The sequence below is a fragment of the Fringilla coelebs genome (assembly GCF_963513975.1).
Source record: "Fringilla coelebs genome assembly, chromosome: 15".
Classification (NCBI taxonomy): Eukaryota; Metazoa; Chordata; class Aves; order Passeriformes; family Fringillidae; genus Fringilla; species Fringilla coelebs.
This window is the reverse complement of record NC_140041.1, coordinates 15,084,894-15,104,374: the sequence shown is the minus strand read 5'-3', so window position 1 is coordinate 15,104,374 and position 19,481 is coordinate 15,084,894. Positions and strand designations below refer to the sequence as shown.

Genomic DNA, 19,481 nt, shown 5'->3' with positions numbered 1-19,481 from the left:
TGCCCTGGTGTTGTGCAAAGATCAGCTCATGGAGCCTCCCAGCCCTTGGGCCATTTCAGCAGGGGGAGGATGTGGCCACATCACCTTCAGGGAGGAGCTGCAGGGTCCTGCTGCAGCTGGAGGGACATGCTTGGCTTTCCCTCAGCCCAGCTCTGCTGAGAAAACACCATGAACGTGGCACACTCACACCAAAGAGTCTGAAAATCCTGTCTGATAGCTGGGCTACCAAACTCTTTGGTTCTTATTGTAGTTGGCTTCCAGCTGTTCATTCAACAACAACAAGAAGAGAAAAGTTCATATATGTAGGAATGAGCAATTATTCTTTTTTTTTTTTTTGGTTATAATTCTTTCCTGGACTTAAAGTCTGTTCATGTTATCAATCATGTACACTTCACTGCCTTGATTAGGACTGGTCTAAAGTCCTTCACTGTATTTTTTTATCAGTGAAGCTTCAGACTTGGACTAAAAACTCTTTTTCTAGTGAAAAAGTTAAATTTTATGTAACCTTTCTTTCTATTTGTTTTAAAAACACCATCTCAGAAATGATGCTTTTGGGTTACAGAAGGGTATGAGAAGTGATAATATTTTGAAACAAAACATTTTGTTTTTCTTGGAGGTATTGAAAAGTGTTATAGTTAATTCTAGGTAGAGATTCTGGAACTTGGCATTCTGAAAAAAAAAAAAAAAAAAAAGGAAAGTTCTGTATTTTGGTTTGTCTTCTGACCAAAACAAAATGTAGAAAAATCAAGGCCTCCAGTGAAAAGATTATTCTGCCTAGCTCTGTTTTCCTAGGGTTGCACAGAAGTAAACACCTTCCAGACAGTGCTTTGAAAGTTGCCAAGTGATTAAGAGCAGAAGTATGAGGAGCTGAGGGCCTGAGCTGGCCAGACATTTGTACCAGGGGCAGAAATAGAGCTGAGCTCATTGCCTTGCCCCCTCCCAGTGTCACCTGTGGTGATGCTGCCAGCAGGACCCAATTCCATCCTCCTTGGGGCTCCCAGCAAAGGGCCTGGGAAGGGCAAAGTTTTAGACAGACCAGTGTCCTGAATGACACTGGTTATTGCAAATATGTCATTGTATAAACATGGTTTGTGCCCTCAAAAACAGGTAGCAGTCTGCATGCCTCCCTCAGCACGTCTTCCTTGGGATGCAGCCCTTCAGAGCCACTTCCCTGGCTGGGCAGCACCTCCTGCAGCCCTTCCAACCTTTACAAACACTTGCACTCAAAATAAGAGAGGTTGTGTGGGGAAAGCTGGGGAGTTCCTCTGGTTTTTGGGACATGGGAAAATAATGCCCTGAAATCTTTTGGGAATGCACAGTGCTCTTGCTCCACCTCAGGCTGGGCCTGCAAAGGGCAACATCCTGCCCTGGTGATTAAACCACCAAATCCTGACTTTTTATCCTCAGAGGAGATGTCCTGGGCTGTTGCCAGCAGGTTTGATGAGGCACTGATTCAGCACAATTACTACATATTTAAATAAAATGCCATATGCTGTTGGTCACAGTGGCTTTGCAGGTGAGAGTGTCCCAGTGAAGAAGTGACAGCCTCAGCTCAGCACAGAGCCCTGAGTGTCTGCCTCAGTCCCCCTGGCTCCCATGGATGGGACTTGGCATGTGTTTGATATGAAGCAAATAAATTTATAAAATATTAGATTCAAATACATGAGGCAGCACAGACAGGGCAGCAACTTGAACCTCTGAGCGCAACGTAGGGGACACAAAGAACATCACAACATAAGTAGCAAGAACTTTTTTGTGGGGTCCTGTAACTGCACAAGAGTATCTTGCATTCACTTTAAAGATGACTTGACTCTATAATTTTCAGTTGTAGAGTCATTTATGTTGGTAAAAACCTCTAAGATTGAGTCCAACTGTAAACCCAGCACTGCCAAGCCCACCACTGAACCATGTTCCCAAGTGCCACATCTACATGGCTTTTAAATGCCTCCAGGGATGGTGACTTTCCTGGGTAGCCTCTTCCAGTGCTTGACAACCCCTTCAGCAAAGCCTGCATGTGTTTTCTGTTAATGGCTTATGGTCTCAAATAGTTTTTATTCACTGGTATTTAGGAAAAAAATGTTGCTTGTAGTCTTTGAGAAAAGTAGCACATTCTCTGACACATGGGAAACTGATTATCTCTGGGTTTTATTGTGGGGGGTATGTGTCCACAATCAGCTGGGAATACTGGAAAGGGTGTAATTTGGAAGTGATTTTAATTTTTATTTCTGAAAAAGTTTGATTCTGTGAAAGGGCTAGATGGCATTTTGAAAAGCTGCTTTCACTGTAAATCTGTTGCTGCGAGCTTGGCTGAAGGAAAAGCATTTGCTTTTGGACATCTCAGTGGTTTTTATGCACAGTTTTATGCAAGTAATTTGAGTCCAAATTAAACATATTGAAGTTACTTCTGTGTGCGCGCTACGTTTTCGTGACGGTAATGTCAGGATGTTTCTTTTGTTAGCTCATGTAAAAGTTAATGGCTGTACTCTGCCAAGTTTGGAGTAGGCTAATGATTTTTTTTGCTGCCTGTTTGTGTTTTTCCCTGGAGCTGGCATCCCCATCAGCTTAAGTAGTGGAAAAGTTTGTTCTGACACTTGCAACCTTTTGTAGGTAGGGCTGGGGTCGGTTTGCTCCCCATCTGTGCCTGCCACCACCAGCGGTGTGAGGCTGGGGCAGTGCTCACAGAAACCCTGCTCAGGGTGACTCAACTGCTCCCTTTCCAGCTCCCTCCTGCTTCCCAGCTCCCCACCCACCCACCCTGCCCAGGGGCTGGGGGGAAGGAGCTCCCCAGCAGCCACACTGGCTCTTGCAATCAGCTCCAACCAACCAGAACTTCACTGAGGAAGCATAAAGATGCATGGGGTCTCTTTAGCACTTTATGTCTGGAGCATTTTCAATTAGGCTTCTGTGAATGAATTAATTTCCTGTCTTTACAATTAGAAGAATTTAGGACAGGGGCTGTGCCTCATTAAGTAACTCACTACACTGCCATGCTGAGTAACTCATGAGGGTGAGGGTTTTATCCTGGATGGTGCTAACCCACAGTGGCTTTAATATCCCCATCTTCCTACTAAGTCCTTACCTGAGGAAGTGCCTGAGTGCTCTTCCTTGAGTACATCATCAAATAATCAAAGTTACAAACCAAATTAACAGCTCAATCAGCCTTTCCATCAAGTGGCAACTCACAGCCAAATGCCACCAACCCTAAAACTGGGCAGTGGCATCTATTCCTGAGTTTGCAGTGCAGCCTCTTCCCTCTGGCTTCATATCTACAGGAAAGAATCATTCTTTCCATCACTGAGGTTGGCTGGTGGAGCTATGCTGCTTCTTGAACCTGTTTTCCATGAGTAATGAAATTATCGAGGTACCTGCTTTACTTAAAATGTTATCTAATATTGCCAGTGCCATATTCTCGCCTCATGCAAGGAAAAATTGGCAGCATCTTGGGTGAAGTTGCTTCTTTCCATCAACCTGTGTGACCACACCAAGACTCCACAGTGTTGTGGAGGAGCAGGAGTGGAGTTACTCAGGGCTTTCTGCCTATTTTTACAGTAATATTATTTCTGTTGCTTCAGCACTGTTAAATTCCAAGGTGCTCCTGTGCTGCAGAGGAGGAGAATCGATATGTGAATGTTTATACTGCCCCAGCCCACCAATATTTGAGCTGCTTCTGCCTACAAACTCTTAAACCAGAAGCTCTTAGTCCAAGATCTGAGCAGCACTTGAGTTTTCAACATCCTCTCAGTGGCTCTGAGTAGATGCAATGCCAAGAAAGTGGCTGTAAGACTCCATGGATATGGCAAAATGTGTTGCACACACATCTTGTTTATCCTGTAGATGCAATACAACTGGAATGACTGGATGGCAGCTGTGGCTTTGGTTGTGGGGTGTTGTTTTTTTTGTAGTAGCCAAAGCATTAATCAGGGCAGGATGGTTTCATACTGAACAACCTGGATCTGATTGCAGAACAGTGAGAGAAATGCTGAGGGTTACACCCTTTTTTATTTTGCCAATATTTTCCATAATATTTATGGGAGTTTCCTTGGTGAGTTTGGGTTCTGATGGATAATAAAGCAAGCTTACTGGAGATTGATTTATTAACTTAGGTCTTGTGCATTTCCTATACAATAAAAAAAGGGATGTGTCTTGATTTCCAATTGGTCTCTGCCCATCCTGCTGTGATTTTTTTGTTAACGTAGAATTTAAACAAAAATATATTTTTCAATGCAGATAATAAAAACAAACAGAAATTAATTAAGGGAAAAAATGCTTCCAAAGATAGAGTTTGAAGTATATGTACTATAAAGAACATGATTGCTGAAATCTTTGTGTTAGTAAGGGGGGGAAATGAAAGCTTCTTTTATTTTATTTTTCTCACGTCTTCTATCATTAAAATCCAGTTCTAACAGCAGAATACTTCTCTTTTTCATGTGTGTTGAAAAGCAGCTACACCATGTATCAAAGCCATCAGTCCAAGTGAAGGATGGACTACAGGAGGTGCCACTGTCATCATCATAGGAGACAATTTCTTTGATGGGTTACAGGTCATATTCGGCACCATGCTGGTTTGGAGTGAGGTAGGTGTTGTCTCATAGCTAATGTCTCGCAGCTTTGTCTCCCTGTAGCCAGCCTGTCCTTTCCCTGGGCCACATGCTAAATCAGCAACAAATGTCGACACACGAATCCTTGCCTCGCTCTGTTTTATGAAAATAATTAGTCAAATTTACCTGTGGCAGGAACCCACTATAGCCAGGGGGATTTGCATCTTCTCGTGCTGGCCCAGAATTTAGTTCAGTGGGTTTTATTCCAAGGAAAGGGAAGGATAAAGGCCTGTGTGAAAAATTGTGTTTAGCACTACTATAGCTAAGGGCCCACAGGAAACAAATGTTTAGGTGATCCCACTTTCCAGGGAAACTGGCTGCTGGTAGCTGCAGCTCAATGAGTTGGAGATTGCAGAATTCAGCACCTCTGAACAGCATATCTCTAAAGCCTGGCTACTTGCTGTAAATATCATTTTCATAGCAGCAAACAAATGCACCATGTTGTATCCACAGTGGACTCCTCATACCTAGCAGGGCCCCCTGTAGTTTCACTGGAACCCTTCCTTGTTTCTTATCCATTTTTTTGCTGTTGTTATTCCTCCCAGCTCTTTAAATCCTGTCTTTTCCCAGCACATAATTAATCGTGGAGCCTGACATTCCCCAATAACCTGTGTAAAGTTAAAACCCAGGCAGCATCACCCCAATGGCCATGGCCAGGGCTGCAGAAACCATGGCAGAGTTCACCCACTGGCACAGAGAGACAGCTCCAAGGAAAGGTTTATATTTTGAACTTAGGGCTTTCCAAAAGCATTTTTGAGGTTTAATAAGAAATTGTAATTTTCATTATTTTAATACTGAAAAAAACCCAGCCTCCCTGAAATATCTGTGCAACACTTCCCAATGGCAAGAGGATCTTCTGATGCTTTACCTTATATCCTGTAAATCTTAAATCAACACCACAGCTTAATTTATATCCAGCACATTCCCCCTACTGATTCCATTGCACATATGGCAGCATTTCTTCCATGTGAAGAGTATTCTCTAATGTCCTTCACTATTCTCTCTCTCTCTCTCATCCTTCCACTTGAGGACAAGTGTGGATGAAAGGGCATTCCAGAAAAGCAGAGATAGTAAATGAGCCCTATTCTGAAGCCCTTATGTGATCATGAAAGTGCCCCCTGGGCCCAGTGTAAGCATTTTGTGTGTCAGTGTTGAAGCCATTATGGCTGCAGACGTTTAGCAGGGAAAGGTGAAGGGGCTGGGAGGAAACTGCTCCAATTCTGGTGCTGCAGAATTGGATCTTTCATTATAAATCTTGATTCTATTTATTAGTGGAAGCCATTAATTGTCAATTTCTAATCTCAGGAGACTGAGTGCTGGTCAAAACATTGTTGCTGATGGTTGCAAGGCCTTGTCATGGAATTAATAATGTTAGAGGAGGTCCAGACTGAAGCCAGTCTGTTGTCTGGGAATGCTGCAATGGGCTGCAGCCCTTTCACTGCCTCCCTCTCACAGAACTCCTTCTCATTTCATAACCTATGAGAGCAGTCAAAAATCATATAGAAGAAAAGAACATTCTTTCTAAAAGAAGCAGACAAACATGGTAAACAAGTGCAGAAATGCATGAGCTGAGTGATCCCTAAATAATAGTGATCTATAAATAATTCAAGTTACACATACAAGCCACCTATGAAGTACAAAATAAGTTCTTTCATTTGCCTTCCCATTTCTAAAAATGTCTAAGGAATTTTCAGTACCCAAGAAGAACATTTTTGTTTTACTTTAATAGAGTATAAAATTGAACTGTCAAACCTCTGAATCTGAGTCCGTTACAAAACTGGAGCAGGCTCATCCTGAGTCGCCAGTAAGGCCCAGTAATGAGCAAACTCAGCCAGGTTATTTTGTCATTGAATTCTGGACAAATTTTAAAGTTCATCCTGTTGTTTCATGGATCCAAACAAAACATCATTTTAACTATGCTTCAGAAAATCCCAAACAAAACTAGATAGGCAGAGACTAAAAAAAAGAATGAATCTTGCAGAGCATTTTCATGTGGATTTTTCCAGCTTCAGTTTCAGCTATAATTGCAGGTGGTTTGGGGGATGAAGTCTAATATTGAAATTAAGCATCATTTTGCTACAGACTTTGCATGGGACCTTGGGCAAATCGTATAATCTACTTAAAGTTCAATTCTCTTTCTCTAAAACAGTAATAAGATTAGTCACCTTCTTTGGAGAGGTGCTGTGAAGGTAATTATCATAAAGGTCCTATATTACTCAGACTTTATTATAGCAAAATCCTTGTAAATACCTGAGCTGCATGGATATTTAAAATATAAATGCTATCCTAATTCAGAAGTAAAGTTAAGAGTCAAAAAAATCCCAAACAACTTCCTTTTAAGAGTGAATTTGTTGCTGTCAAGCAGCATGTTATAAATAATTTGAAATGTAAATAGTATATTTTTAATTTATTTTACATGTATTCAAGTTTTGTAATTGAAATATTTATATGCTTGAAATGGAGTTGACTGTGTTAAAAAAGGAGGTTTAAAATGGTTTCTGAAACACATATTTATTATTTAAACATATATTTTAGCTGTAAACACTCTAACATAATTGCAACCTTTCTCAGCCAGGGAGAACTAAATAAAAACTTAATTTGTCACATTAATTTTGAGCAAAAATGCAGATACCCTAAGCCAGTAGGTTCAATTAATCCTTACCTCCCATATTACTTTAGAGAAATGACTTTAAAAGCCCTTGGTATTTTTAGAACCCAGCAGAATGGGCTGTCTAATGCCTTTTTTTTTTTTTCCAAGGGACTTTTGCAAGCGCCAAACAAACAGCGCTGCTCTATCGTGCGCACATGCTGGGTGTGCTCAGAGCCTCCCAGCAAACACTCTGTGTGCCAGACAGGCTCTGCTGCCTGCCTGTGCCCTGCACACACACACAGCTGGAATCTGGGGCTGTCACCCAGGTTCTGGCTCCTGCGTGGTCACAGATATTCCAAATTGGCCCTGCTGATAAGAACCCTGCTTGTTTCTCTGTCCTGTTGGGGTGCTCAGACTCTGAGAGTCGACTTGCAGGGCAAATACATGATTGTGAAGACAAAATTAGTTTCTTATAAATATTCCACAATATTTGCTTAAAATGAACTATTTCTTCAAACATTTTCCTGCCAAGAACATTCCTGCAGCTGTACAGAGTCAGCTGGAAACAACTTCTTCTTCTTCTTTTATATTAAGAAAAGATGAAACATTGAAACATCTTTTTTTTTATTATTATTTTTTACCTTTGTACAGCACAAAAACAGAGGACGATTTTTTGGTTTGGTGGCTTTTTTGTGTTGGTTTTTTTTTTTTTAACTGCTGCTGAATCAAATTCTGTAACACAGTTTGTTATTTTGCTTTTTATGTTTGTTATTGATTTTGGAAGTCTCTGGCTTTGAATGCTTATTTTGGAGCTCTGACTCATTTTTAAAAAATGAGTAGGCACCCTCTTTTTGCAAACCAAGGGCTTATTAAGTAGCATCTGGATGCCCAGAATTGAGGCATGCAAAGTCATTGGTTGTTTTTTAAAATATAGGTACCCTAAGGGTTCTGTTCTCACTGGAAGCTGTCATTACCTTCAGTTGGTGGGATTTTTCTTCATTCCTGTTCTAATGGTCCTCTTCACACAGAATCAAAGTCAAATTTATGACTGATTGTCACCATTTCCCTAACCACAAACCAGAGCTCAAGCATGCAAAAATAAACTAGTGACTCAGATTAATGACATCTCCTTATAAAATGTCACTTTTAAAAAAAGAAAGTAACCTGGCACTCTGAAGAGTGTGAAATGATGCTGTATCACACAAGAATGCCTAGAATATATTAGCAAACCACAGAAAGAGGCTTGTTGTACACACTCAGCCCAAATGTGTTTTGGATTTTGAAGGCCAGGCACCACCCACCATTCAGAAGATCCCTAACTCAGGTTTTAGTGCGACCCACTGTATGTCCCAGCTGACATGTAAGAATTCATACCAAACAGCAAAAGCAGTTGCCAAGTATCAGGCCAAATCACTTGAAAATCCCTTGGGAGAAAGGTCCAGTTGCTAATTTTATGTCCAGCTCCATTTCTCAATTTGCTAAATGCTGTAAAGGAGGAGGAAAATGGATCTGGGAATTTTGTCTGCTGGGTTCATGTCCAAATCACAGGTTAATGCCTTGCTCATGATTTGCATTTAAAAGTATATATTCAGAAAGGGGCATAACTCATATTTAGGGATTCTTGGTTCTTGACATGTTCTTTTGGAGTCTGTTCATCCACCAAGAGTTCCCAGCTGAGGTGAGGATGCACAACTGGCCCTGCTGGGTCACACAGGGAGCTCATCTACCTCAGGGACTTGTGGCTGTCACTGGGCAAGGACAGATGCTTAAAAACAACAGGGTGAACATGTCGTGATGCTTCCCCAAAAATATGTATAAGTCTCCATCTCTTTGGGGCTCAGAGGCATCCAGAACTGATGTCTTTATTTTTAATATCCCTGGGTGGTAATAGCTCCCCTCTTCCAGGTGCTTTCCATGTGAATATGAGGCAGACTGTGCCCTGAAGAAGGAACAGGCTATGTCAGTGTAAAAGGAGAAAAGTGGAGTAGGTTCCCCACATCAGGCCCCACGTTGACAGGAAAGCATCCCATAATTCTGGAGTTATGGAAGGCAGGGGCAAATCTGCTTTTGCTGTGGATGGGCTTGGACTGCCCAGAGGTGTACAGCACCAGCTGGGTCACTTGGATTGCAAACCAGAGTCAGGACAATTTGGAGAGCTGCTCCCAGTCCATAGGTGTGGAACCAGAATCTGAGACCCAAGGTGGGAGGTTTCAATGTGCAAAGGAACATTTTTTGTCCCTTAAAGCCAATATTTTGCTATGACAGCAATCTAGGGAACTCCTGGTGTGTAACCAAGCTGGCCAGTTCCCTCTGTGTGCAGGAGACCTGAAGGCTGACCCAGAACAAAGGCCCAGCACCAAATCCCTGCCAGTGACAGTGGTCAATGACAGATGTGCTGGAGAAAATGCAAAAGCAAAAGGCACATGTATTCTCCTGGTATACCTCCCCAGCTTTAGTTGTAGGGAAAAGAGGAATAAAATGCATCCTGAGTGTCCTAAACCATAGGACTTCAGACATAATGTTCACCCTTTGGGAATGTGTGGGCGACATTATTGTATATTTGTGGTTTTAAACACAGTTAAACTTATTTACTTCAGAGCACAAAGGAAAACCAAATTGTTTGTGGAGAACAAACTAGGAAACTTGCTTAACTCTCCCCAGCTCTCTGTAACAATGGACCATAAATAGGTCAGACGTTTCTTGGGAACCAGGGAAGATGAGTATTGGAAAATGCCACAAATTATGTTTAAAGAACATTAAAGTGGTGACAGACCAGTAAATGCTGGGAAATTCAAAGATACAACCAGAAGCTGCCTGTATAGCTCATGCCAGAATGGGGGTGAGGGATGCAAGGCTCATGCTGATGTAGTAAGATGAGCGTGTTAACCTTTACTACTAAAATCCTTGGCTGTTTTTACAAATATTTTTTCCCAAAAATGTAATGAATTTTTTCTCATCTTGCCAGTTCACCCAGTTAACCAGAACCACTTGAGGATGGGATTTATCTCAGTTATGTTTGGCTGCTTACAGTTGAGCAAATGGTCTAAACTTGTCATGCTAGTTCAGTGGGGAAGGGTTGAAGCTTCCAGGGATGGCTCATCCCAATTGAGAGGTGTCTGAAGCACGAGAAATCAATTGCTGCTTGGCATTGCCTTTTGCCTCTGCTGGCTTTTTAGGGCATGGAGAGAATTGGGCCTGGACTTTTAGGCTTTGGTCAGCTCAACTGCAAGACAACTCAGTTTAAGTAAAAGCATTTCGTGGAAGTTTGGCATTTAGTTTTGGGTTTTGTTTTAATTTTTAGGCTTTTCCCCAAATTGATAGAGTGAGCAATTTAGGAAAAAAGGCAGGTTTCTTTAAAAACTAAGTGAGTTTCTAAACCACATGATTCCAAAGCAGAGCCTGAAAACATACTTTTGGAGCTCCCAAACAAGAAGACATCAACCCCTACATGATAATTTCTAAAATGACATGTGGCTTCTGACTTCTGTGGATCTGAATAACTTTTGGAGCATTTGATGCTGGTAGTTTTGGTTTTAACTTTCAACTTGATTTAATATTAATTTTCTTATTTTAAATATGGAGAGCTCCCTACTGTGTGTGCCATTTCCCTCTGTAGCACAGATGGCTCTCAGACAGATATTACTCTCCTTCTGTGCTCTTTTTTAGTCCCATACCCTAAACAAAGAACTGGATTAAAGTCTGAGGTTTTTTTTGGTAGGGCCTTACTACAATGCTGAAACATTTGGTTCTTAGTAAAAGTAAGAACAAAATAAGTTTTTTATTTAAAAAAAAAATCTATTGAAATTTATTCCTTAATCCAGGATATGATTTGACCAAGAGATAGAGCAGTTGACTGCATGGGGTGCTCACACTTTGCTCATAACCTGTCAAGCCAGGTTATGGTCTTGGTTTTATTTGCCTCTCTAGAGGGGCATTAATGGGCCACTGGCAGAGAAGGATTAGCCATGTGCCAGAGCTGTACTTGGTTGTTGGACACAACCCTGTCATCTTTTCTCTGGACCTCTTTTTACTGTTTTTTCTAATGAGTGAGAAGAGGATATTTTGGTGAAGGGGAAAGAGTGCTGTAGCTTCTGAGAGCAGCAGAGATTTGAGTTAACCTTGCTATGAATTAGTGAATTCCTATATCTCTGTTACACATTTCAGGGACCACATTTTAAATTCAGCCCAGGATCCTGAAAAAGCAAAAATGATCTAGAGCCTGGAAAGTGCAGCACTGACCCACCCCAACCTTTGTGCCAAGAGGATCAGAATCCCTTGCCCCAATAAAAAGAAAGTCAAGTTTATCTACTTATTTCTGTGTAAACCCACACCTGAAGAAGCCCTCTCAGATTGTGTCAGTCATTGCAGTGAAGGCAGACTGGAAGTGACGGCTAGATGGTTTTCTTTGGTGCACATCATTTTTGAGTGCTCTCATAATTTTGAAGGAAAGATCCAGCATCCTTTTGAAGCCAAGACTGCATTTCTACAGGAGTCAGTTACACCTCCACGAAATGAATAGAAAATTAAAACAGTAGCACAGTCACAGATGTCAGCTGGGGATTGGAGTTTTTAAAACCTTGGACTTGTGCTGTGCCATGTTCACATGTGTAATCATGTGTCATTTATGGATCTGATTTGTTGGACACTGTCATGACCCCAGAATTCATCTGAGCAAACGTGGGTGTCCTGCTGCTGCAGGCTGGAGTTGTTGCTCTACACCAGGGCTGATGCTTGTAATAGGAAGCAAGTGCCTGCCATGTATGAAAACAGGAATAATGCTGTTACGAGAATGCCTGTAAATATTGTGGTCACTGCCTTTTGTGTGGGTTACATCAAGATTGTGTTCAAACACTGACAGGTTAATTACATGTTTCAAAGCTTATTTACTGTGATCAGAGAGGAAAGTGTTATTAAAGAAGTGCTCAGCATCTAACAGTGCTTGTTTTCTCTTTCTTCTCCCTCCCCAATGTTTTCTCTAGCTGATTACTCCACATGCCATCCGTGTACAGACGCCTCCCCGACACATCCCAGGGGTTGTAGAAGTCACATTGTCCTACAAGTCTAAGCAGTTTTGCAAGGGAACGCCTGGAAGATTCATTTACACAGGTACATGGATGCTTTAAATGTAAGGGGGGGAAATAGGGCAGGCAATACAAAGCAGAACCCTTGCTAGGGCTTCTGCTTTTGTCATTAAAAGCTGTGCTGTATTATTTTGTCTGAGGATATCACTGAAGTCACCAGTTTGAGGTTGGAGTCAGAGCTGGGGGGCTGTGGGGATGAATCTGAAAGCACACCAGTGTGGGATTTTTGTTTGCTTGTTTGTCCTTACAATGGGACATCTCTTTACTCAGGAGGGGAGGGGAAGGAGGGAAACAGATACTCCAGTACTTAACCAAACAGAGGAAGAGTGCAAGCACAAGGACCAGCCACACAAACCTGCCCTGAGAAGGATCCTGCTAAGCATCTCCATCTCCTGCTGTCCAGCAGGCGTTGCAAGGGTTCAAAGCCCGTTTGCCAGCCCATCTCACCATAACTCACTTGTCTCTGGCTTCCAGGGAGCCCAAGTAGCTCTCAGCCCAGTCAGTGCTGCAGACACAGCAACTTGCAGTGGTCTCCCACACTGGAGACCACTAAGTTGAGTGATTTGGCCTCAAAAAAAACTAACAAAAAACCCCACTCTGGAACACTGCAGGTGCTGTCAGTGTTGAACAACTCTCAGTAGTTATAAGAATGGCCTGGGAAATAAATCAAGTAGCAGTCTAACTTTTTAAAAAGGATGTGTGTCATTGATTCCTCAGAAGGTGTGTGCTACAGGAATTAACGCCTTTGCCCTGGTTTTGATGTGCATTTAATGCACTTCTTGCTGTTCACATCTACAGACAGGACTATGCTGGAGCTGTTTGCCTGAACTGTGGTTCAGCACAACCCAGTACAATTCATTTCCTCATCCTCAATTGCCCATGGAACTTTAGGATATATCATAGATACTTGTAAGGCCTTCTGAGTTCCACTGGGCTCACACATTGCTCCAACTCTCAGTGTACACACAGGGACTCGAGGCAGAGGAGACAATTCTGTGCTCCAGCTGGGCAGGAAACTCTCATTTGAATTTTGTTAACACTAAGCAAGTTGAACAAAGGTGCCTTATAATTCCTTCTTGTGTTTTACCCTGTCCCCCAGATGAGATTATGCACTGGGTTTCTTTAAACTGACTCTTAAAATTCTCACATATTGCCCTGCTGGCTGAGCAGCAGGCACTTGTGGAAGCTGTGTGTGTTTATTTGGGAGCATTATGATTTCAGCAATGCATGGGAAATCCATATATTGGACAATAACACGCCATATCAAAAATTAGAATTTTGAATGTGTTGGAACAAAAGGAAAAGCAAAGGTCAAATTGATGGCTGGTGCAAATTGATGGTGTGAACCATGACAGAAGGGGCTTGCTCAGAGCTTTGGGCTGTTTGAGGTGAATCCTTTCCCTCCTCTCTTTCTTGCAGGAAGTTGTGCTGTCCTGCCTGTTGTCGCCCCACTGAGGTGGCTGCCCCTGGGGCTGGTGAAATGGCAGGTGTGGATATGGAAGGGGAAAAAAAAGGGCAAACCTGCTCCCCTTAACTTTGCAAAGAAATTTTTGATGACTTTAAATGTAAAAATGGCCTGGGCCCATTTTGGTGTTGCTTTTCAGATCATCATTAATTAGCGTTTCTAGTAAAAAGAAGGGCAGCAGTTTAGCTTGTCTGCCCAGAAGCAGATGGGCTGAATGTGGAAATAAAGTGTCCCAGTAGGGAGAATGTTTCCATGTATGCATTTTCTGGTTGGTGTTTAAAACACAGTATCTTTCATCCAGTAAATGGAAGTTATGAAATGCTGAACAATGACGATAAAATCAAAGGTGATGCAGTTCATGAACAATTCTCTCATGCAGTTCCTTACAGAGGTACAATAGATACAGAAAAGGTGTGACTGAAATCCTACCTCACACAATTTGCATTTTCCTTTTAGACCCAGCCTGAACTTAAATGTAGCTTTTTAAAAAGGACTAAATGAAACTAAAATAAAAACAATTAATGCATCCTGACCTTCAGAAGTGCCTTCCAGCCCTTTAAACAAAATGCAGGTTCAGTACATGCCTGCCGATTAGTTTTAGTTAATTGAAAATTATAGGATTGACCCAAGAGGAAAATTTTGTTTGCACTCCAATCACTTTTACAAATTAAGGAAAATTACCACAATTTTGTTTAGCTAAGGTTTCACACTGAGTTCACGAAATTAGCTCAGCCATCCCAACAAAGTCAGCACTTTGTTAGTGAGCACTAGAAAAAAACTAATAGTCTATGGTGTGTACAAACGAAGCATAGAAAAAGCTATGATGCTTTAGAGAACTAGGCCAAGTGGTTTTAATTAGGATTATTGGTTCATTGTAAGTTTTGAAGAACAATCAAACTAGCAGATTAGCTGTTTCTTTTAAAGCTAGAATTTCTTGCCATTCATTTTTCCCATGAGAACTTGTTTTAACTCCCACATAGCACTATTTTTTTTCTTTTTTTTTTTTCCTTTTTTTTTCTTTTTTTTTTTTTAACAAGGCCTGCAGGAAATGGACCAATTGGAAGTTGGGATACAGTAACATTCCCCAGCATCACTCCAGCCGATGGGAGTTTTTCACAATGTTCTTCAGTGAACTCAGTGTTCTGGAACATATTACAAAACCACAGAGGCCAAATGTTTTCTCAGAGGAGTTTGGCCTCTGTTTTTGGCCGAAAACATTTCAGCATCACTTGCTGCTTATTTACCCTGCTATTAGGAACAAGAAAAGGGGAGAGCAGAAAAAGCAGGGGGGGAGAAGCAAAAGAGAGGGTGTGAGAGAGAGAGAGAGAGAACAAGACCTGGGGTCTGTGGGCGGTGCAGGAGTTGATCAAGCGTTGTTTCCTTTCTGGTGAGAATGTCCCTGCTCGTTAATGGTCCCATTTTGTGGTCAGGTCTCATTTAGAAGAAATTATTTTTAATCAGTGTTCAACAAAATATCCCCTCAAGCCACCTGGCTGTAAACTGTTTTTTTCTTACTGTTAAGTAGTTAAGTTCTCAGAAGAAAATACCCAGTGACCCATTAATTTTAGCCTTTTTTTCCTCTTTAACTGCAAATAACTTAGTAACATGATCTCTAAGCAGCCCATGTGCCATCTAGGAATCAAGGTCATATATATATACAGAAAAATCCTGGCGTTTGTGAGTATTTCTGAAAGAAATAAACCAGTGTCACCCTGTGCTTACAAGAAAACATAAGTTTTTTATTTTCCATCTGCAGTGCGAGCCATTAGCATGCACTTAGAGAGCAATTATTTCTTAGATTTTAAGCTTTGACATTCCTGAGAGAACGTTATCAGAAATACAGAAGTCTGAACACACCTTGAATGTGTGTTCATTTTGGAATAATATTAAAAATCCATATTACACAGAGAAATACCCAGACATGCTGTGGCACTGCTCATCTCTAAGTCTCTCCTGGCACTGGAGAGCACTGAATGAATTCACTTTGTGTTGCAACTTGGGAGTCAAGTGTGTGTCACTACCATTATTTTAGGGCTGGAGAGATTGAGGTAAAGGAAGAGATTAAAGCTACAAATCCATAGGTAGTTTGGGAAGGTGACTCAGGTCATATATATGGTCAACTTAAATAAGAAATGAGAGTTGGCACAAATTTGTGATACCAGACAGGCCTTTGAGATTCTGTTTGGGTTTGTTTTAATTTAAAAAAATGGATGCACCATGGACAACATGAGTTTCACAGATGACTTTTGCAGTGGATATAAGCTGTAAGATTTGAGTGGGGCTGCATGACTGTAAGTGAGATGAGAATTTATCTCACTGCATATTGGAAAGGACATATGGAGGGCCCGTAAAAATGCATTATGCTGTGTCTTCTACCACCTGCTCAGTGTAAGATTTTGTTGTTTTTTTCCCAAAACAGAGCAAAGGACTTCCTAGGGGCCAGAAGTACAGAGCTGTGTCACTGAGGTTGTGTGCAACGTGGGTTAATTCAGATTCTTGGCTGAGCAGTACCCCAAACACTGCTCCTCCTTTTGGCAATAGCTTACATGCTTGGATCCAGGTTGGAATTTAGGGACCATTTTAATTTGCATTAGGCTTGCAGGGAGGCTGTGGGTGAACCCTTTGTGTGCTGACAGGGCTCCAAGAGGAGCAGGCCAGTCCCCCATGGGGCTTTTGGGGTTTGCTGTGAGCTCTGGGGTGGGATGTGTCTCTGGAAGTGCAGCTGATGGGAATGGCTGGATGGAGGGTGAGAGTAGGCACACAGGGCTGGGGATAACCCCCATGCTGAGCTCTGATCCTGCAGGGGAACTGTGGCAAAGGCTGAGCAGGACAGAGTGGACGCTGCCAGGAGTGACCAGTGTTTGTGTTACACTGTGAGATGTGGAAATCCTGCTGCTGTGGAGGTCAGGATATTCACAGAATTTCTGGGAAACTGTGTCTGTCTCTGAAATGTCACAGGGCTTCTCAGGGAACTTTTCACTCCCCTATTTGCTACAAAGAAGAAATGGTCTCGTGGAAAATTCTGAAAACATTTGAGTCTGTGTACAAAGAGGAAGGGCCTTGTAGGTCACAGGTGATTTGGGTAGCATTTCCAAAAGTCTCTGTTTTAGGTGACTTAATTTTCAGATTTTTAATTGTAGATGGTTTTATTTACAGAAGTACAGGAGTAGTTGTCTTTTGAGAATCATTGTCTTTTTATTTTTTTGAAGTCAAATACCTACACGAGTAAGAGAACAAAAACTACCTGTTACCATCTAAAACTTCAGACCATGGTCCTGGAAGCAGAGGTTGGAGTCACATACAGAGATCTGGTCAGAATTGGAACCATTTAAAAGCTGATCTTGAGTCCCTTAAATTTCCAACCTGGTAAATTTCAGTGATTTCCTTTGCTAGAAAAATTTTCTCTTTTCAAGAAAGCACCAATAACTAAGTTCAGAAGGTACATAATCAATGAAAAGTCAGTTTTCAGAATGGAGAGTTCTGGAGTTTGTAGACTAAAGAAAAGAACATTACCAAAATGAAAAAAAAAAAAGGAAGGAAAAAGAAGTGGTGATAAGAGACAGACCGGCTGTCAAGAAGTTCCTGTAGCCCCACTGGAGCTTTTCTTGATCCTTGCAGACTGGAGTTTGACCCTTACACCAGCTAACCTTGGCCATAGCTGTGTGGCTGTTAGTTCCTGGGAAATGTTAAAACCCAGTGGCATTTATTCTCAAAATCAGTAATCCACAACCTCATTAGTTTTACAATGCCTCATTCATGTGTGTTTATTATTAAATCATGAGCACTTAAATAACTGATTAGTATAAATCAGGAGAGAAGGCCACCATCAACAGAACAATAAAAATAAAAGAAAAAATCCAGCATGTCTGATGCTGTCTCAGGTTTTATCCTGATGTGTTTATAAAATTCTTCAATCTCGAAGATATGAGGATCATTAAGCTGAAATGAAATGTAGAGCACATCACTTCTCCAGAAGAGTGACCAGCTATGAGATCTGGTAGCTAGCAAATGAATGCCATTTGTTTTTAACAGCATTTTTTATCTGCCTTTCACCAGTAAATATTAATAGTGGTGGCAGAATAAAAAGTATCAGATGTCTTGAAGTTAAATAGTCAGAAAGTGCTGCAGAAGAACAGAAAAAAATCTTTCAATACAAAGTAATATAAAAATTTTAAAGTAAGAGCTGTCTGTTCTCAAGAGCAGGAGAGCCCTGTGCTGCAGGTAACCCTGTGCTTTGGATGCTCCCTAGAAATTCTGTTCCTCATCTCAGAGAGGCTCTATGGAGGGGAGACGGTAAATCCTTTCTCTAGAGCACAGTCAAGTAAGGATGAATGAAAAAAAACCTTTGTAAGTGTAAACTTTTACCAGGGAAATTTAATTAATTCCTCTGGAAACAAGAAAAAAAAATCCTTTTAACAACTATCTAAAAAATATCCTAATGCAGATTTCACTGGGTTCCCCCTTTATCTCACTGTGCCAAGTGCTCCTTCCCAGGTGGAGCTTGCCATGGGGACTCCAGAGGTGCTTGTCCCAGTCCCTGAAGGACTGGTGGCACCACTGCTGGGTCCAGGAGCCTGCAGGGAGAACAAGGGTGGGGCTGGTGCAGTCTCTCCCTCCAAGCCCCCAGCAGTGATGTGATCTGGGTGTTACCTGAGCTGCTCTCAGGAAATCTCTGTTTGAGGTTAAGCTTGACCCTGGCCCTTTGTGTGTTCCAGTCCATTGACTGAGTCAGTCACCTGCCCTGCCTGGAAACTTTGAGGGGGGAAAAGAAATGGCTGCAAATGTTTTGGAACAAGATTTTCTAGATGAAGTAATTTCAGTGTTTACTATTTTGGTGGTGGTTTGGGTTGTTAATGTTGTTACCAAAATATTTTGTTTTGAAGCTTGTAAGGGCATGCCCAGTGGAGTGAAATGTAGAGAGTTATCAGGGTGAAATATTAGCAATATTAGGGTGGTTGCTTTGGTTTGCAGAAAGTCAGGAAAGGAAGATGAGAGGAATCCTAATTGATTGCAGGGAGGGGATGGTGGAGGTAAACTGAAAAATCCCTGGATTTTTAGGAACAGAACCCTCATATCCTTGGTATTCTTAAACACTGGTAGCACCATAACACACTGGAAAAAACAACCACTGAAAGTGTGCAGGGTACCTGTAGGACAGCTTCAAAATGAAAGCAATTACAGCAACCATCAGAATAAAGCTGGCTGTGAAGGAAACATATTATTTTGCATATTTTATGTATACACTTTCTAAGAAATATGACCTTTATTTTCTAGTTAGAGGGAAGTGCAATCAGACTCTACGCAGCAAAGGGTAGCTGGATCATTAAAAAGAATATTTTCTCTGATATTAGAAGTCTAAATGGGCACCAGTCCTTATTCACAACCTTGGCTGTTTCTTTCTGCCCTGAGTTAATAAGTGATAAGGCCAGAAGAGAAATAAATCACTGAAGTCCCTGTCCAAAGAAAACATATTGACTACAGCCAAGCAAATAACAGCCCATAACCAATGGTCCCATTCATCATTCATGTAATAGGGATATAAAGTATTTTCTACCTATGAAACCATGGAGTAGGAAAAAGCCTGATAAGCCCCCAGTCTAAACTATGTGATTTGATTATTAGAGGACATGAACTGTTTGTCACATACCTTTAATCTTTAAGATGTGTTGCCATTTCTAAACTATAAATTTGTGGTAAAGGATTAGAAAGCTATTAACAATAAAGGTATAAAATACACTTTATAAAGA

At 41.4% G+C, this 19,481-nt stretch overlaps 1 protein-coding gene across 3 annotated transcripts in view; it reads left to right on the top strand.

The window, feature by feature from the left end:
* EBF1 (EBF transcription factor 1) overlaps positions 1-19,481 on the top strand; it is a 263,732-nt gene that overhangs the window by 195,009 nt on the left and 49,242 nt on the right. For 2 of the 3 annotated variants that reach the window (XM_084215757.1, XM_084215759.1), the window contains exons 9-10: positions 4,441-4,574; positions 12,168-12,294. In XM_084215757.1, coding sequence (XP_084071883.1) covers positions 4,441-4,574; positions 12,168-12,294 — 261 coding nt within the window. The remainder of the gene's footprint in view (positions 1-4,440; positions 4,575-12,167; positions 12,295-19,481) is intronic. The other variant, XM_084215758.1, reaches the window with a different exon arrangement.